The sequence below is a fragment of the Manis javanica genome, chromosome 1 (genome assembly GCF_040802235.1).
Source record: "Manis javanica isolate MJ-LG chromosome 1, MJ_LKY, whole genome shotgun sequence".
NCBI lineage: Eukaryota > Metazoa > Chordata > Mammalia > Pholidota > Manidae > Manis > Manis javanica.
The window spans coordinates 184,314,614-184,334,289 of NC_133156.1; the positions used below are offsets into that span (position 1 = coordinate 184,314,614).

The 19,676-nt window shown below is 41.2% G+C and overlaps 1 protein-coding gene and 1 long non-coding RNA gene across 21 annotated transcripts in view; one reads left to right on the forward strand and one right to left on the reverse strand.

The window, feature by feature from the left end:
• The window catches only part of AAK1 (AP2 associated kinase 1), a 158,911-nt gene extending 151,791 nt beyond the window's left edge, over window positions 1-7,120 (forward strand). For all 19 annotated transcript variants that reach the window (XM_073212091.1, XM_073212089.1, XM_073212094.1 and 16 more), the window contains one exon: window positions 286-7,120. In XM_073212091.1, coding sequence (XP_073068192.1) covers window positions 286-1,415 — 1,130 coding nt within the window. In that variant the 3' untranslated portion in view covers window positions 1,416-7,120. The remainder of the gene's footprint in view (window positions 1-285) is intronic.
• LOC108401513 (uncharacterized) overlaps window positions 1-19,658 on the reverse strand; it is a 22,037-nt gene extending 2,379 nt beyond the window's left edge. The window contains exons 1-3 of one of the 2 annotated variants that reach the window (XR_001854200.3): window positions 19,365-19,655; window positions 18,362-18,516; window positions 15,936-17,043 (exon numbers count right to left, since the gene is read on the reverse strand). This is a non-coding gene — a long non-coding RNA (uncharacterized lncRNA). Of the gene's footprint in view, window positions 1-15,935; window positions 17,044-18,361; window positions 18,517-19,364 lie in introns of those variants that run through there. The other variant, XR_001854201.3, reaches the window with a different exon arrangement.
• Window positions 19,659-19,676: the final 18 nt, after the last annotated feature.

Below are 19,676 nucleotides of genomic sequence, written 5' to 3' on the forward strand. Positions count from 1 at the left end.
CGAGCAGGAGCATCGCGTAGTCACGCTCAGTGTCTGTGTGCCTAACAACTTCATCTCCTTTCCTGCACATTGTGCCTATCTTGTTCCAAAATGTGAGACAGTGATTGGTTGTGTTCCAGTTTGTGTGCTGTTTCCTTGCCTGACTTTTCTTTTTCTGTTATTCCTTTTCCATTTTCAACATTTATTTTTTGGTCCCATAATGTTTCTGCCGCGGGTTGACCATTCGGTGTTCCAAGGAGAGTTGAGCTGACCTATGCATTAATTCTGCATTTTGTGCTTTTCTAGGTCTCCAGAGAGAGCCCAATCCCTGTCCTGTAATAACTGTAGAGCACTTTAAAGAATCAACGGGTGTTAAAGGCCTTCCCTTGTATCCAGACTCCTCTGGAGTACCTGACACAAACACTCAGAACAATTTAGAATCTGACTACTTGGCCCGCGATGGCCCTTCAAGCAACAGCTCATTCCACAGCAGTGAAGAGGAAGGCACCGACCTCGAGGGGGACATGCTAGACTGCAGTGGGTCTCGACCTCTTCTCATGGAGTCTGAAGAAGAGGATGAGAGCTGCAAGCCTCTGCAGGGGAAGCTGGGAGGTGCCATTCCATTCACTCAGCCTGAAGTCTCTACTGAGCAAGAAAAGGCAGTACAAGATGCAAGAAAGAACCAGTTCCAAGCCCTCATACAACTGACCACTGATGGTCTCAGTGAGCCAGATGTTTTTGCCACAGCCCCCTTCAGGAGCTCAAGAGTTCCAGCAGATGACATGGACATTTTCTCCAAAGCCCCGTTTGTCTCCAAGGGCAGTGTGGCTCCTTCCCAGCCAGAGGAAGCAGATGTGTTCTTGCGAGCTCCTTTTACCAAGAAGAAGAGCATAGAGGAGCTAGCAGTTTCCCAGAGCACCTCCCAGGAGTTGCCTGGACAGGCCAGTCACATCAGTCAGACAGATGACGTCCCTCTACTCGCAGGCCTTGACAGAGCAGTGTGTGCCTCGGTGCGAGCTCAGTATCCCATGGCTGGTTTTGTCCAACAATCTAAGCTCCCCTCCCATTCTGTACAAGCAGCAGACCATCTTGACAGCATCTCTCATAGGGGATCCTCCTTAGAATCAGGGGGTCATCCTAATGAGAGAAACAAAGCACCTCAGCCCCAAAAAGAAGCTGTCTCAGGCCCTGTGGCTGCCAAACCATTCCGCCCCCAATCTTTATCCAAATATTCCCGTCACTATAGCCCAGAAGATGAGCCAAGTCCAGAAGTGCAGCCCATTGCTGCCTACAAAATTGTCTCGCAAACCAACAAGCAGTCAATAGCAGGCTCTGTTTCCATCACGTCCCTTTCCTCCAGGACTACGGAGCTGCCAGCTGCTGATCCTTTTGCTTTAGCACCCTTTCCTTCAAAATCAGGCAAGCAGAAACCTTAGGAGCAATACCTGAGCCTCAGGACTGTCTTTACCCCACCCTCAACATCCACCACATCACTCCCAGCTGAGCCTTCCTAAGAAGAAATATGTCTGCTGTCAGTTAATATCTTCCAGTTCCATGGGTCAGATGGAACTTCTTCAGTCAACAAACTCAGTTGTGGTGATACTTAGTTGAAACCCCTTTAAGTTATGCTCAATTATTTTGTCTAAGTTGATTTCTGGACTTCCAGGCATTTCCATCTCCACCTCCACCCAGAACTCTGCTTTTTTTTTGTTGGCCCAGAAACTGTTTAAATCCAGAAATACTTTACCCCAACCCCAAAGGGGCCACGTTATCGCTAGTTTTATTCCTACAGTTCCTGTTCTGAGTTACGTCCATTGAAGAATCAATATTAGTCCCTTCAGGACAAGATTTAATACTCTTGAAAAGAGGATATTTCTGGACAGAAATGCAAGATAAAAATCCTGCACATCAAAACAAAGTGTAATCCTGCAGACACTACTCATTTCCGTAAAACCAGCAGCTCTACGAGGATTCTCCGGATCTGTTTCTGAGCCTGTGCTAGCCAGGGTGGCCCTCATGCATGGGTGTCTTGTGAGTGTGTAACGTCTGTCAGATCCTTTCCTGTGTAGAAATGCAAACCGATGAGATATCTGTTCTCATGTCTAATACTGTTGAGCCTTCCCCACATCCACACTTTAAAGTACTGTGAGTGCAAAGGTGTGTGTGTGTGCACAGGAAGCACTTTTCCTTTAGGTAAATCCTGTCCCACCATGCCTACCTCCACAGTCACTCATTTACTGGCATGTCTTCTGACCTAACTGACTTGAACCCTTTGTTTAGTTCTTTCCTCATGGCAAGACTGAATTCATTGGAAGGTGTAGAAAAATACAGCTGGAGCTGAGGTTTCAGGGTAGATATTTTTTTCCTCCAGAATTGCTGTTTTCTTTTAACAAATTCCATTTACATGATCTTAGAAAATTAATTATCCTTATACATTTTCTCTGAGAAAATTAATTATCCTTATACATTTTCCTCTCAGAACAACAGAAAAGGGCATATTGTTACAGTCCAGCCACTGAGTATGAGGTCTTAGTAGTTTTAAAAATTACTTTGAAAACTTGAGGCCTGAGCACTCCATGCTGTCATATGGAATTCATTAATCATGAGACTAGGCTATAAACTATGTTTGCTTGTTTATTTTTTCCAAATCGTTGCCATCTTCCTCCTCTATTGCCTCTTGAGGAAATAGAAGTCTGAAATACGTAAATAAGTTTGTCTGGGAGAATGGGAAAGAGCTGAATTAGCTAGCCATTAAATCCTTTAATTCTTTGTCCTCTTTAGATGTTGAAGTAGACCAGACAGGTGACTGACTTGTGTATTTGAAATGTCTTCTATTTCTGGAAAGATCTGACTCATTCCTGGCTGTTTTCTTGCCCTTTATTATTCGTGCCTTAAAATTGCATCTCAATAGGAAGATTTCTGCTGAGGGAAGTCAACTTAATGGAAAGAGTTGCTGCACCATGTTTCAACTTGAAAGCTTCCTTTCACTTGTGGCAAATGTTAGTGATTTCTTCATTAGCTGGAGAACTTGGGAGAGTGGCTCACCAAACCAGGGTAATGATTTAAGAATTATTGGAAATTCCTCCAAGAATCAAGCCTGAATGCCAGACTGTACTGCAGTTGATTAGGTGTCATAGTCTTTAAATTAGAAGTTCAGGGATCTTGGCAATGAAATATGAATAACTATTTTTCAAGACTTTTTATAGTGCAGTCTCCACCTATTTCAAATGTCCAGGTTAAAAGGTAAATTTAATTAATTGGCATTGCATCAGGGCTACCAGCAATGGTTTCCAACTCAGGTTTTAACTGTCAGTCTTGCACTTTGGCAGATGATAACGGTTCATTCTAAGAGTTTGCTTTTCTTCCAGTGATCGTTTCTGATTTTTCTGTGTAACAGTGGTTTCAAATCATCTTTCCAGTTGAGTGAATAGTTTGGGCTAATGCATATGGAACTTTGTACCCCAAACTCTTCCTTTGGCCATTAGCGATTAAAGCCCTCAAAGACAAGAGCTAAGAGTATAGGAATATTCTGGGAGAGTTCTCAGCCAAATCAGAAACTCTAAAAAGTGGAAGGGCATTCCAATTCACTCTTTCAGATATTCAAGTTTACCTCTCTAACAGCTCTGCAAAATCTCTTTCCTTTGGTTATTTAATCACTCCCTCCTAAACAGGTAACCATTTTAGTTCTCAAGGTAAAATCAATAAAACAATGTTGATTTTATTACAGAATTGAATCATTTGTTAAACTTGGGCCTTAACCCCTTTTCATTCTCACTGAAGACCTATGATGGGTAGAGATTCTAAATACCTTCTTTGGATAGGAAATGAATATAAACATATGCAAATTACCTTTGCATTTTTCTTATTGGGTTATGCATGAAAATATTTGTTGGATTACATTAGTTATTAACTAGTAATAAATGAATTCTGCACTGATCTTTTGATCATATAGGGTAAGTGCATCATGTAAACATAAAATGTGTTTGCCAGAGGCCATCCTGAACCTGGAAATCTGGAAAATTGAGTTTTAAGGGAATTAGGAGTGCCCCGGGTGGCTTTGGATTAGTAGCAAATGGATGTTGCAACAATTATACTTACTACAGCAGGTTAACTTTAAAGAGAAAAAGAACATATATAGTCAACAAAATACTACACTTGTTTTAGTTTGTTTTATGCATTATTTGCTTTTGCTTTACACATCTAAAAGGGAACACAGGAACTCTTGACCTTTGGTTGCAGTGGAGTGCAATGAGCCAGAATGTGTTTAGATGTAAAGCATTGAGCCGCACTGTGCACTGATGAGCTCTTAAAGAAGCCATGTTAACTGGCTAATAGACACTACTGACTTAATGAAGTTATCTTATGTGTGGTGAAAAAATATTTAACATATCTGTATGTTGGGCTCACAGACAGCCCTTTTGCTCCAAATCTCTATTAGATAGGAAAATGGAATGAACAGAATTTCATGCTGAGGCACATGCTGGGCAGGACCTAAGAGAATCTAGGTGATAAACTCTTATCATTTTGAGCCCACTTGTTGAATTGAAAACCTCATATGTATGGACTATTGTGTATGTGTTCACATGCCCATGTTAGGTCTGAGTTTAATTTGGTAACCAAGATTTCTTTATAAACTTTAAAGAAAAATATCAGTATCTTATTGACCTATTATTTATTGAATAGGTTTTTGAATATGTACATCAGTGATTTCAACTCTTTTGGGGATATTTCACTGACTCATAACAGTTTTATTTAAAAATAAGTGTAATCACCAGAGTGATCTGACAGTAGAAATTCAATCATGCTATATTTGCTTCCATAAAGAAGAGTCATCAGAACATAGATCACATAGTATGTATGCATTATCTCAAATAGGAAAATTTATAGGAAATGAGAAGGGTGAGATCTCACTCACTCTCTAGCAGGAAGGCTATAACTTCAATGGAGTCATTTGGGTCCCTTTAATGGGAATTGAAATGGGAAAACACATGCCAGTCAACTATGGAGTGGCTGCTGGTCACACAGATGCAGTTTTATCCAAGAAATTTGGAACCAGGATTATTCTGATGAAAGGTACACGAGAGCCTCTTAAAAGATTGCAGCTCCCAAGGAGGCAGGAGCACCCTGTAAATGCCTGCTGCCACCCAAGTTCTAATCCTCCAAGCTTGCCTGATGGAGTAAACAGATGATTTTAACAGAATCATGTAATTTAAATTTAGTTTTTCCAATGCCTTTGTCAACTACTATTCGTAGTTTTTTTGTTTTTTTTAAACCACCAGAACACTTGCAGACTTGTGAAGTTTTAAGGAAGGATATCAAATGCTTGAAAATAAAAGTAGTGCCTGGTTGGGAATTGTTTTTGTGTTCTTTTGCTACAAAATATATTTGCTAGTTTGCTGAAAACTGGGTACCTCAGCTTAGATGTAAGAATCCACACTGGCAGTGTCTGGACTTCCAGTATGCCACCTTGCCCTCTGATTTCCCAGTTCTGCCTGCCTCAATTTGCACCTTGACCTTCACTAGGAAACAGGTGTCCCACAGGCCTCCCCTATGGGGTATCCCAACATTGTTTTAATTGCCAGACACAGCTCTTCCCTGCGTCTTCTATACTCTGCAGGTCTTCCTGGCTCACCTTCCTTGTTCCTGTTCCCACTCCATTTCCTCACTTGACATTCTGCTATTATGACCATACCAATAAGTGGATGATGAGAGGTATGATTGAATGATCATGTTCACAATTTGCCTCCCTTGTTACTGTAAACGGTTTCCTCTTAACTTTCAGTCAGGCTGTGATAATCTCACCACACTGGAATAATTCCAAATAAGAATGAAATGGCCCACCTTCCCCATTTCTTATGGACTAAAAGAAGGGATGAAGAAAGGTTGGCAGAAGCCCAGCCTTCCTCTGTGGAGACACAACCCAAAGGCACCTCTCCACTTTGATCTAACACAAGCCCAGCGTGCCCTAGAATGCAGGGGCATTTATGTGTGAAGGAACTCTAGAATAGCTGGTGAAAATAGCTAAATGTTAACCAGCACACTGGTGGCTTAGTCCAGCATCCCCATAACTTGTAATTGCATCAGAAACTTAGTTTGAGCTACTTCCCAACCATCTCAATATGTGTGACACTGTTTGAGTTTATAGTAACAATGTTTCATTGTTGAAATTAAGTCAGTGTTATCTGCATTGCATTGTAATAGAACCATATATACATATTAAAGGGATCTGTTTGATTCCTTTGGGCAAGGAATTGCAGAAATGGTTTTTACCAATGTGGTTAAAGTAAGACTTTGGGAATGAGAAGACAATGTAGCCTTTTCACTCAGAAATGGAAGTCAGTTGTATTCTCTGAGTCTACCAAAGACTCCTGTTTTGGAATGTAAATGGAGTATGTGTATGTATGTATGTGCGCATCCCCATGCTTTTTGCCATGGTGTTAACACCTCCTAATGAAGGTATCCAAAGAATACCAAGAAATAATAGTAAATATTTGGGATGAGTAAACTCAGTTCCTTTTGCCAAGAACTCTGAGTTAGAATTGGAGTTGCTTATAAAGGTGGGAAAAATCAGCCATTGCCTTAGTTTCATTTTCACAGTAAGCATGCCCTTCTCATCCACAAGGATGAAACTGAGTAAGGACTGACCTGAACCCTTGGTTTATGTGTGGTGTTGAGAGGACAGTAGTGACCAGAACACCACAAGGCCTGCAAAGGTGTTCTTTGAAAGAGGGAACATTTAACATCACTTTTTAAGGGATACAAACCAAATAAAGGCCAAGGACCATGCTCATTCCATGGAGAAGAGGTGAACTTCCTCTGCTGACTGTATTTTGAGTTGACCAAATGAGGAGGTCAACCCAGCTGTAAGGAGTACAGAGGTCATCAGACCTCAGGAAACAATAGTGCATGTGATCTCAAGGGCTGTGAACACGGGAAAGGAAGGGAAGAAGACATTTATAAGGTCAATCAGAACAGTTTTGCAATACCTCTTATTTGCAGACTATTGGATTTATGTTATTGCACTCTTTGTGTGATGTATCTTATGTATCTGGTAGTTTTTATGAATTGTTTTGAGTTGTAAACTCCTATACACTTTATTAAAATGGACCTAATTAAAATAAATGATTTACACTTTGTATTATTTCTTTAGTCAGATCTTTGTAGGAGTGGGAACTCCATAAGCACCTTTCACTTAGTACCAAGCATAGTTTCATATTTTTAAGTTTCAAAGAACAATTTTTGGTTGGTTGGTTGGTTAGTTTCCAGTGCTAGTATTGTTACTTCCTGAGACTGACTTTCCATTCTAGATGTTATGTGGAAACATAAATGAAATTAGTATAAAAGAATGGGTCCATAATGACTGAGCTGGAAAAAAACAAAGCAGAGGTCCTGCTATGTAAACTCTCCCTGACTTTCTAAAATACGTTACCTGAATGTGACCTGTATCAATACGCAGTCTTTAAAAAAAAACCTTAAGACAGTATCATTTGACAGTGACTGCAATGGGGTGTGGGGGGGACTCGATAATATGGGTGAATGTAGTAACCACATTGTTTTTCATGTGAAGCCTTCATAAGAGTATATCAATAAATAATACCTTAATTTAAAAAGAAATAAAAACAATTTGCATAAGAAACTAAGTGAAAAAATACTGGGGGGAAATGGATTATACCTATGAATTTTGAAATCTGTACTGTGGGAGAGAATACACCAGCCTATTTCCTCCAAATTTGAGAAAATAACAGTAATATTTGTACTCAGTGAGCTTGAATCCATGATTCAGGGAGAATCGGTAATGGGCTGAATTCAGAGCTGGTGTTCAAAGAAGATACAGGGATCCAAAGAGGTGGGGCATAATCTGCATGAGTAAAACCAAAGTTGCCTACTTCTGCAAATTTATTTAAGATCTGATTCATCTATCTATCTTTAAAAATAAAGTTATTTTTTTAACCCTAGGTCTGTGTGAAATTCTTAAGCTTTTTGTATTTCAAGTTATCATTAACCAAAAGCAGTCTGTTTTACGCGGGACTGGGCTGCCCTTTCAGATGCATCACCCGCACTGTGATGCGGGAGTCAGCCAGTGGGGACAGAGCTCACCTGTGGTGACTTGGCTGTGCCTTCCTTATATGGAAAGCCAGAGTCAGAAGCCCCAGCTCCCACTCTGTTCACATTCACCCTCTGGTGGCTCACTTTTGCCAGCCTTGGCACTGGTTGGTAAGAGGCCAACTAGGGAGGAGTTACCTTTATGTTGCCCCCTAGCTGAGAACCAAGTGGGAGAAAGTAAGACCCAGGGAAAAGTCATGATCAGATGGTTTAGACCCATTTCTCTGGATTTGGAGACAAAATTTTCCCCTTCCATCTTGTGTATTTTTCCTTGACCTTATTTTTCCTTATACCTGAGTAGTAAGATCTAGAGGGCTAATGTTAGTATGTCAGCTTACACGGGAGGAGACTAATTCTTCAGTCTGCTTTTACATAAGCTCAGCCTAGAAGACCAGAAGGAGTCCAAGTATTCCCTTCAGAAAGTGGCCTGGCTCTCTAGTGCTAAGGTTTTGGGACTAAGACCATCGCTAGATATGGAATTTCCAAAGTCAGAAGTGAATGTGGGGAAAATGGAATCTGACCAGGAGTCCCGCCTGGCCTTAATAGCACCCACTGTGAATATAATAAGAACATGTTTACATATTTATGGGATGTTTACTGGCTGCAGAGCCACTGTCAGTCACAGATTTCCAGTCCAGGGTAGGGGTGGAGAGGAAGTACCCATTCCCTCCTCCCCTCCATTCCTGGTAAGTAAGTGGTCAGGCACCCGCCAGTCACCGGGGACCTGCCCACAGAGTTTTCTGCCCAGAGGTGGGGGAAGAAATCAAAGCAGCCAGGGTTTGGAGCAGGGAGTGCAGCTGTGGGAGAGCTTGTGAGCCATGTTCAAGGGGGTCCTGGGCAGTGCCAGAGAGACCAACTGATGCAAGCAGGGAGAGATTGAGCTATGAAAATAAACCCTTTAATTTCCAACCTTTCGCCCTTGTCTTCCTTTAGTCAGCAAATTCATAGAGAACTTGACAAGAGCTGGGAACCCCCTCCTCCCAGAGCTACAGTGAAATTAGTAGTTCTACCAGATCTTCCAAGCCTCATTCAGGTTTTTGAGCAAGACCTTTGACCCCAAGGACATACTTTGTTTTACACTCTTTAGAGAAACCTTAATTTATATGAGGGGAATTTCTCACAGTTTTCTCATAGAGCAACCAAAAGTTAAATATAAACTCTCACCCTTTTAGTTTATAGTGAAGTTACTGGTAGAAACAATCAGTTCAAGTAAAACTCAAAGCAGCCAAAACTGAATAATGTTAAAAATTGATGGAAGAGGGGTAGGAGCCTCAAGATGGCAGAGTAGGAAGGCAAAATGGAGACCTCTTCCCACATACACGCAAAGGAAGCAACAGCAAATACAACTAAACCTAAAAACGAACTGAAGACTGCAGAATGCACCATACCTAGGGAAGAAGAGAAGGCCACATAGAAAAGGGCAAAGCAATAGAGCTGCAACCAAGCAGCACCCCAGGCTTTCCTCCATCCCAGCTCACAGGCAGGAGGAGGGGGAATGGAGTTGGGAGGGGATAGTTGCCCAGAAACTCTGCACACCTGGCCCTGGAGATCTCTTCTAGTTTCTGGCCCAAATTGCACTGGGTTCTGGTGATTAGTGGGACTGGACACCAGGGATAGTTGGCACTGGGAGGCTGAAACACTAGCCACTTGTGGAGGACAGGCATGCTCTGCCAGTCCTGAGACCCAAAGCAGAGGCAGCAATTTGAAAGACTTGCCAGCAGTGGGAGGGGAGCCAGAGGAGTGAGGGTTAGATGGGGCTGCCTCTACAGGAGAAAGGGCAGGTGGACAATACCTCCCCAACCCTCCCCTAGCCCAGCAGGTCTAGCACTCTCAGGAGCCCCAGGTGTACCATGTCCCTCTCTGGCAGCTCAGCCCAGAGGCACTTCCTGTTTCAACCCAACTATAGGGGCACCAGCAGGAGCCAGTTCTGAGAGCCCCTTCCTCCAAACGGGTGACAAGCTGTGTGCTGCTCTTTGCTGCTGCTAGGAGGCACCCGTGGGACTTGCAGCAGCTGTGCACTGCTGTGGCACAACTAGCAGCCCCTGCCCCTGGCCCTTGAAGGGCCTCCCACCACCCAACCTGCTACCACTACTTACCCGTGCACACGCCCCTGCCCACCGCACATGTTGCAACACTAGGAGCCCACAGGCCTTTCCCCCATACCAATCACTGTCTCAGTGTGCCTGTGCGCCCTCCCACTGTGCAGCTCTCTGCCACTGCTAGGCACCCGAAGGCTCTACAACTGGTTAGCTTGCTACCACCACGAGCCCGTGCATCTAACCATTGTGCAACTAGCCCTGCGACCACTCTGTATCCCGTTAACCCAGCAGCCCTGCCATCACTGCAGGGCAGGCAAAGGGCAGCCACACCCACAATACCAGCAGAAACCACTGCTCTGATCACATAGTCCCAGCTGAGACAAACCACTGGCCACAAGACTGAGATAAACCACTGCTGGCAGACAGACAGAAAGGTGACCCCACTCATTGCCCACCAACAGCAACTGAGGCTCCACAGCTAAGGAGAAGCAAGCACTGGAGAGGAAAGAGTCCTGAGCTTCTGGACACCACAGGATGCCTTCATCATAAAGCCATTACTCTCTAGATCAGGAAACATAGTAAATACACCTAATACAAAGGAAGAAACACAGAAACCCTGACAAAATGAGGAGGCAGAGGAATTATCTTGCCATTTAATTATATTAAAAACTATGATAAGATACCAGAAAGAGGGCTAAATGAAACAGAGATTACCAATCTTGATAAAGATTTCAAAGTAAAAGTCGTAAATATGCTCACTGATCTGCAGAAATGTATTAAAGATCTCAAAGGACTTCAACAAAGAGCTATAAGAGCTGAAGAATACAGTAGCTGAAATGAAACACAAAATGGAGGGAATGAATAATAGATTGCTACAAGTAGAGGAGACAATCAATGAGATGAGAACAGAAACACAATGAAGCTGACGGACAGAGAGAAAAAAGGATCTCTAGGAATAAAAGAATGATAAGAGAGCTGTGTGACCAATCCAAATGAAACAGTATTTGCATAATAAGGTACTAGAAGAAAAGAAAGACAAAGCGATAGTAAGTCTCCATGAGGAAATAATCGTTGAAAACTTCCCCAATCTGGGGAAAGAAACAGACAGGCCATGGAAGCAAAGAGAGCCTCTAACAAAAAGAACCCAGGAAGACATATAATAATTAAAATGGCAAAGATGAAGGATAAGGAGAGAGTATTGAAAGCAGCCAGAGAAAGAAAAAAGATTACTTATAAAGGAAACCCCATCAGGCTGTCAGCAGGCTTCTCAGCAGAAACTTTACAGGCCAGAAGATTGGCATGAAATATTTAATGTGTTGAAACAGAAGGACCTTCAACTAAGAGTCCTCTACCCAGCAAATGATCATTTAAATTTGAAGCAGGGATTAAATAATTTCCAGATAAACAAAAGCTCAAATAACTTATAACAACAAGACCAACATTTCAGGATATGTTAAAGGAACTACTGTAGATGGAAATATTCCTAAGGTTAAATAGTTTTGATTATGACATCTAATACATATATGGTGGAGGAGGAAGAAGAAGAAAAGCACTCTTAGATTGTGTTTGAAACACAGCAATCAGTAACTTAATACAGACTGTTATGTAGTGAGGAAGCTATCCTTGAACTTCATAATCACAAACCTAAAACCTGTAATAGATACACACACACACAAAAAGAAAAGAAATGCAACCACAACACTAAAGAAAACGATTAAATAATATGAGAAGAGCATAAGAGAGAAAGAAAGGAACAGAGGTAAAAAAAAAACAGAAAACAATTAACAAAATGGCAATAAGAACACAGCTATTACCTTAAATGTAAATGGATTGAATGCACCAATCAAAAGACACAGAGTGTCAGAATGGATAAAGAAACAAGAACCATCTATATGTTGCCTACTCACTTCAGACCCACAGACACACAAATGATATAAGTGAAGGGATAGAAGATATTTCATGCAACCAATGGGAAGAAAAAAGCAGGAGTAGCAGTACATATATCAGACAAAATAGATTTCAAAACAAAGGAAGTAAGAAGAGACAAAGAAGGAATTCGATAATGATAAAGGGGTCAGTCCAACAAGAGGATATAACCAGTATAAATATCTATGCACTCAACATAGATGCACTTAAAAATAAATCCTAATGGAATTGAAGGGGAAAATAAATTACAACATATTCATTTCAGGAGACTTTAACAAACCACTCCCATCAATAGACAGATCAATCAGGCAGAAAAGAAGGAAACAGAGGCACTGAGGTCAGATAGACTTAACAGACATCTACAGAACACTCCACCCAAAAGCAGCAGGATACACATTTTTCTCTAGTGTACATGGAATGTTCTCCAGAATAGATCATGTACTAGGCCACAAAAAGAGCCTCTAAATTCAAGAAGATTGAAATTGTATTAAGCAACTTCTAAGACCACGATGGTGTGATGCTAGAAACAAATTACATTACACAAAGAAAACAAAAAAGCCTACAAACACATGGAGTCTAAACACCATGCCTCTAAATAATCAATGGATCAATGACCAAATTAAAACAGAAATAAAGCAATACAAGGAGACAAATAAAAACAAAAATACAACAGTCCACTATTTGTGGGATGTGGCAACGGCCATTCTAAGAGGGAAGTACATAGCAATATAGGCCTAGAAACAAGAACAATCCCAAATAAACAGTCTAAATGCACAATTAAATGAACTAGAAAAGGAAGTACAAATGAAACCCAAAGGAGTGTTCTGTAGATGTCTGTTAAGTCTATCTGACCTTAGTGCCTCTGTTTCCTTCTTTTCTGCCTGATTGATCTGTCTATTGATGGGAGTGGTTTGTTAAAGTCTCCTGAAATGAATATGTTGTAATTTATTTTCCCCTTCAATTCCATTAGGATTTATTTTTAGGTGCATATAGTAGGACACAATAAAGATCAGAGCAGAAATAAATAATATAGAAAAAATAAAATAGAAAAAAAATTAAAGAAATTAAGAGCTGGTTCTTTGAGAAAATAAATAAATTAGATAAACCCCTAGCCAGACTTATCAAGAGAAAAAGAAAGAGTATACAAATAAACAAAATCAAAAATGAAGAAGAAATGGTCATAACAGACACCATAGAAATACAAGTAATTATTAGATAATACTATGAACAATTATATGCCAATAAATTTGACAACCTAGAAGAAATGGACAAATTCCTAGAAAAATAAAACCTTCCAAGACTGACCCAGGAAGAAACAGAAAATCTGAACAGACCAATCACCAGCAATGAAATTGAATTGGTAATCAAAAACCTCCCAAAAAAACAAGATCCTAGTGTCCAGAAAGCATCACAGCTGAATTCTACCAAACATTTAAAGAAGAGCTAATACCCATCCTTCTTAAAGTATTCCAGATAGTTGAAGAGGAGGGAATACTTCCAAACTCATTCTATGAGGCCAGAATTACTCTAATTCCAAAACCAGGCAACGACACCACAGAAAAAGAAAACTATGGACCAATATCCCTGATGAACACAGATGCAAAAATACTCAACAAAATATTATCAAACCGAATTCAAAAATACATAAAAAAGATCATCCACCATGATCAGGTAGGATTTATTTCAGGGATGCAAGAATGATACAATCTTCATAAATCAGTCACTATCACACACTACAGTAATTAAAAGGGTAAAAACCACACGATCATCTCAATAGATGCTGAAAAAGCATTTAACCAAACTCAACATCCATTCATGATAAAAACTCTCAACGAAATGGGCATAGAGGGTACGTACCTCAACATAATAAAGGCCATATATGACAAGCCAATATCACACTTAATGGTAAAAAGCTGAATGCTTTTCCTCTAAGATTGTGAATAAGGGAAGGATGTCCATTCTCACTACTTTTATTCAACATACTACTGGAGATCCTAGCTACAGCAATCAGACAAAACAAAGAGATAAAAGGCATCAAAGTTGGTAAGGAAGAAGTTAAAGTGTCACTATTTGTAGATAACATGATGTTATACACAGAAAACCCTAAAGACTCCACCAAAAACTATTAGAATAATTGGATTCAGCAAAGTTGCAGGATACAAAATTAACATACAAATCTGTTGCATTCCTATGTACTAACAATGAATTAGGAGAAAGAGAAGTCAGGAAAGCAATTCCATTCACAATTACATCAAAAATAATAAAATACCTAGGAATAAACCTAACAAGGAAGTGAAAGACCTATACTCTGAAAACTATAAGACATTCATGAGAGAAATTAAAGAAGCTACCAATAAATGGAAACACATCCCGTGCTCATGGATAGGAATAATTAATACTGTCAAAATGGCTATCCTGCCTAAAGCAATCTACAGATTCAATGCAATCCCTATCAAAATAACCAAAGCATTCTACAATGAATTAGAACAAATAGTTCTAAAATGTATATGGAACCACAAAAGACCCCAAGTAGCCAAAGCAATCCTGAGATAGAAGAACAAAGCTGGGGGGATTATGCTCCCTAACTTCAAGCTCTACTACAAAGCCACAGTAATCAAGACAATTTGGTACTGGCACAAGAACAGATCCATAGACCAATGGAACAGACTAGAGAGCCCAGATATAAACCCAACCATATATGGTCAATGAATATATTATAAAGGAGTCATGAATATACAATGGAGAAAAGACAGCCTCTTCAACAACTGGTGTTGCGAAAACTGGACAACTACATGTAAGAGAATGAAACTGGATTATTGTCTAACTCCATACACAAAATTAAACTTGAAATGGATCAAAGACCTGAATGTAAGTTGTGAAACCATAAAACTCTTAGAAGAAAATGTAGGTGAAAAAATCTCTTAAAAATGAACATGAGCAACTTTTTCCTGAACACATCTCCTTGGGCAACAGAAACAAAATAAAAAATGAACAAGTGGGACTACATCAAACTAAAAAGCTTCTGTACAGCAAAGGACACCATCAACAGAACAAAAAGGTATCATATAGTATGGGGGAATATATTAGTAAATGATTTATCTGATAAGGGGTTAACAGACAAAATATATAAAGAATTCATATGCTTCAACACCCAAAAAACAAATAACCTGATTAAAAAATGGGCTGAGGATCTGAACAGACACTACTCCAAAGAAGAAATCCAGATGGCCAACAGGCACATGAAAACATGCTCCACATTGTTAATCATCAGGGCAATGCAAATATAAAACCACAATGAAATATCACCTCACAACAGTTAGGATGGCCACTCTCCAAAAGACAAGAAATAACAAATGCTGGTGAGGATGCAGAGAAAAGGGAGCCCTCCTACACTGCTGGTGGGAATGTAAACTGGTGCAACTGTTGTGGAAAGCAGTATGGAGGTTCCTCAAAAAACTAAAAAAAGAAATACCATTTGACCCAGGAATTCCACTCCTAGGAATTTATCCGAAGGAAACAAGATACTTGATTAAAAAAAGACATAGGCACCCCTATGTTTATTGCTGCACTATTTTCAATAGCCAAGATAAGGAAGCAACCTAAGTGTCCATCAACAGATGAATGGAGAAAGAAGAGGTGGTACATATATACAATGGAAAATTATGCAGCCATGAAAGGAAAAGAAATCCTTTCATTTGCAACAACATGGATGGAATTAGAAGGCATTATGCTCAGTGAAATAGGCCAGGCAGAGAAAGACAAATACCAAATGATTTCACTTATTTGTGGAGTATAAAAATAAAGCAAAACAGAAGGAACAAAATAGCAATAGACCCACAGTAACCAAAAAGGGTCTAGTGGTTACCAAAGGGGGGTATATAGGGAGTATGGTGGGGGAGGGGAAGAGGATTAGGGAGCACAACAATTCGCAGTCATAATGTAGGTAGGTCACAGGGATGGTAGTGCAGCATGGAGAATGCAGTTAATGATTCTATGGCATTTTGCTATGTTGATGGATGGTGGTCCCATTGGAGTGGGTGAGGACTTCATGGCACGGGTAAATGTTGAACCACAGTACTGTGTACTTGAAACCAACGTAAGATTGTATATCAATGATACTTTAATTTAAAGAAAAAAGGCTACTTGGTGAAAAAATAATTTGAACAAAAGAAAAAAAAAGGTAGGGTTCATTCATCCAGCAATATGTATTTATTATTTATTAAGTACTTACTATGTATCAGGCACTGTTCTAGGCAATGTGAGATACACTAGTTACCAATGTAGGCACTCTTGTAGGGTGTACATTCTAGAGGGGGAAATGGCAATAAATAATCAGTTTAATAATTAAATAAAATATATATGGTAGAAGGGGATTGGTTCTATGGAACCTGAGAGATTTCAATTCAGCAGTATATTTTGAACATCTCCTAAATGCTGGGAACAAAATCAAGAAAATCAACATGTGTGGCTATGTGTAACTCACAGTGAGGTTATAGAATAAGTGGTACAACTAGGAGTTAACGCCAGAGTCTTGTTCTGCAACCGATGCTGACATCCTTAGCAAGCACGTCCTAACACTTTTTTTCCTTTAAACATTCAGCACAAGAATTTCCCCTTACGTGAAGACTTGCTTGGGCTCTCCCCTGAATCCTTGTCCCCTTCCTACCTGCCACCAGTGTGGCCTTGACATGGCCCTCAAGAAGCGTTTTGTGCTCTGCGCTGCCATTGTTAATTTATAACATCTGTTCACAAGGAGCTCCCTGTGACTGGGAATTGTTTTATTTATCTTTATATTCTCGTGCCAATGATTTTGATCATCTGTAACAGGAACCTGATTAAACAGTGGTATCAGCAAATGTGTGGTTGATTATTTCCTCAGGCAACAAGAAATCGGGAAGAGGGTGCTTTGCTGGTAGTTGTTGGCTCATTGCCTCGGGGATGTCATGGTTGAAGTGACTCCAGCAGTCCCACCGCTGTGCAGGCAGGAGGAAAGGTCCTAGGGCAGGAAAGCAAAGCCTCTTCAGATAGTCCTGGCAGTCCTCCATTCATCTCATTGGGTGGACTGTGCCACATGACCACCTCTAGTTGGAAGGGACGCTTTAAAATGTTTTTTAAATTGAGCACAATGCTACCTGAACAAAGTCAGTGTTTGCTAGTAAAGAAGAAGGGGAAAGTGAGTATTGGAAGTATCTAATATTATCTGCCTCAGTCCCTAATATAAAGAACAGCACTTAGCACCATTACTATGGAGAAAGCACTCAATAAATATTAAATGAATCCATGAATGGGTGAATGAGTAAATCGCTTTTTGGTTCGTATCACATGATCTGAGAATCTTCTTAGCCAATAGAATGGACATCTTTGCTAAAATGGTATCAGAGAAAATATCAGTTGTCTATCAGTTATCACTGTGAATGTATGTATGTACGTCGTATGTTTGTGCGTGTGCTTGTGTTTGTGGAGATGGAGAGAGAGAGTGGGAGAAAGGGGGAGAGAGAGAGAGGGAGGAACAAGGGGAGAAACAGATACAGATATCTCAAGCAGTAGTTTTTCTTTTTCCTGAGGAATCACTCTTCCTCTAATGTATTTTGAGAAAAAAGGAAGGCCGTTTCACAACTGCTCCCGGGTTGTCCACCTGGCTGCCATCCCCAGTTTCCCATTCCAGTGGGCACAGCTCCCACCGCATGATGCTGCGCTCTGGCTTGGCACTGCGCAGCTGGGGGGAATGGGGCAGGGCCACACTTGCCCCTTTCTTTCTGTGCTCTGCGCAACCATCACCCAGGTTGAACAAGTATATTGGATTTGAGAAAGGGTTGAGCTAACTACATTCATCTCACTCAACAAATACTTTTTGAGCACTTAATATGTGCCAGGCATTATACTAAGTGCTGGGTGTATAAAAGTAAAGAGCCATGTCCCTTGTAAAGCTTAGAGTACAGCAGAGGAAAGGACTAGAAAAATCAAAACCCAAATCCATAATTTCGAGTTGTGATGATGGGCTATGAAAGAAAAGGAGAGGGTGTGTTGGACAGAATAATAGACTATTTTAATGGGGCTTGAAGGAGGTGTCAGGGCAGGCCCCCTAAGATAGGGATAGTTAGAGGGATACCTGTACCTATATTCAGTCCTGGGGAAATCAGTACAAGGGGGTTAACAAAAAAGAGGGGGAAGGGCACGATACAAGAGAGGGAAAGGCTTTCCCTGAAGGAGGAACAAGGCTGGCAGTGTGCCTTTCAGACACCTTTATGCACACATTAGAGTACAAACACTTATAGACAAACAATTTCACATAAATGGGATCATACTGTACTTACTCTTTCTAACTTGCTCTTCACCAGGTCATTAATGTGAATGACCACTAATTGGTAGGTTGGGTGTTTTTTTAGATCCAGTTTTTGCTGTTCTGGTGGCTAACTGATATAGACTTCCTGAAGTTGTCAATCACAAAAGAATGGGAAAAGAAACGTGCCTGGGAAAAAAACAAAAAACAGCAACATTGAAGAAGAGATGAGCAGAGGAAACCCTGCAAAAGGAGACAGAGGAGTAACCAGGAAAGCAGTAGGAAAAATTGAGAGTCCTGGTGCCAAGTAAGATCATTAAAAGGACGGAGAGCTCCTCAGTAGTCAATGTGCCAGAGGTAAAAAAGAAAAAACCGACAAGGGTCCTTCTGGTCCAGCAACACAGATGTCACGGGTGGACTTACTAGAGCAACCCCTCGGAATAAGGGGTACAGAGCCTGGTTTCAGTAGTCTGGGGAGTGGGAGGTGGAAAACGAGAGATTAAAAGTGTAGACAATTTTTTTACGCCATTTGGCTCTGAAAGGAAAAGAGAGTGGTGGCTGGAGGGAGATTTTGCGCAAGGCAGGAGTTTTCTTGTGGGAGGGAACCGATAAAAGAGGGAGACGCTGGAGACAGGGCTGTTCCCTAACCAGGGCCTGTTCCTGGGTGGACAAGCCAGCTGGATTCAAGATCTAAAGGAAGGTAAGGGCGCAAGCCTTGGACAGCACTGAGGTCCAGAATGAGTCGCCAAAAAGGGTGGTTGGGAGCTAACCTGAGGTCTCAAGAATCTAAACTGTACTCAGAGGAGGTCCAGGCCCAGGCCAGCTGAGGGCCTGAAGCCCCACCCACCCTCTTGGATGCCTCTCCGGGCCATAGAAACCACGGTTGTCTTGGGTGTAGCCTTAACCGGTCCAACAACAGGTGTGTTATTTCTGTTCCAGAAACCAGTACTGTTTATCTTCTAGAGCAGTGGCTCTCAAACTTTAGCTTGTATCGGAATCACATGGACAGTTTGTTAAAACAGGTTACTGGATCCTACCTCCAGAGATTGAGATTCAGTAGGTTAAAGATGGATCTTGATAATCTGCATTTCCAACGCGTTCCCACGCAATCAATGACTACAAGCGCAGCACCCAAGTAGAAATCAATATACCGCTCCGCGCATGAGTGAGGAGTCCTGGGTGCCTTACCGAAGGGCGTCTCCTGCGCAAGAAACAGCGCTTTCTCTCCCGCTGCCTGGTTCAGGCTTACGGAGTAGGTAAGCGATGGTTGCAAACTGCACGCTCCGCAGCAGCGGAGCTCTAGGGTGCGCTCTTCACAGTGCCTGTCCAGCTCCCAGCCGGCCTGCGCC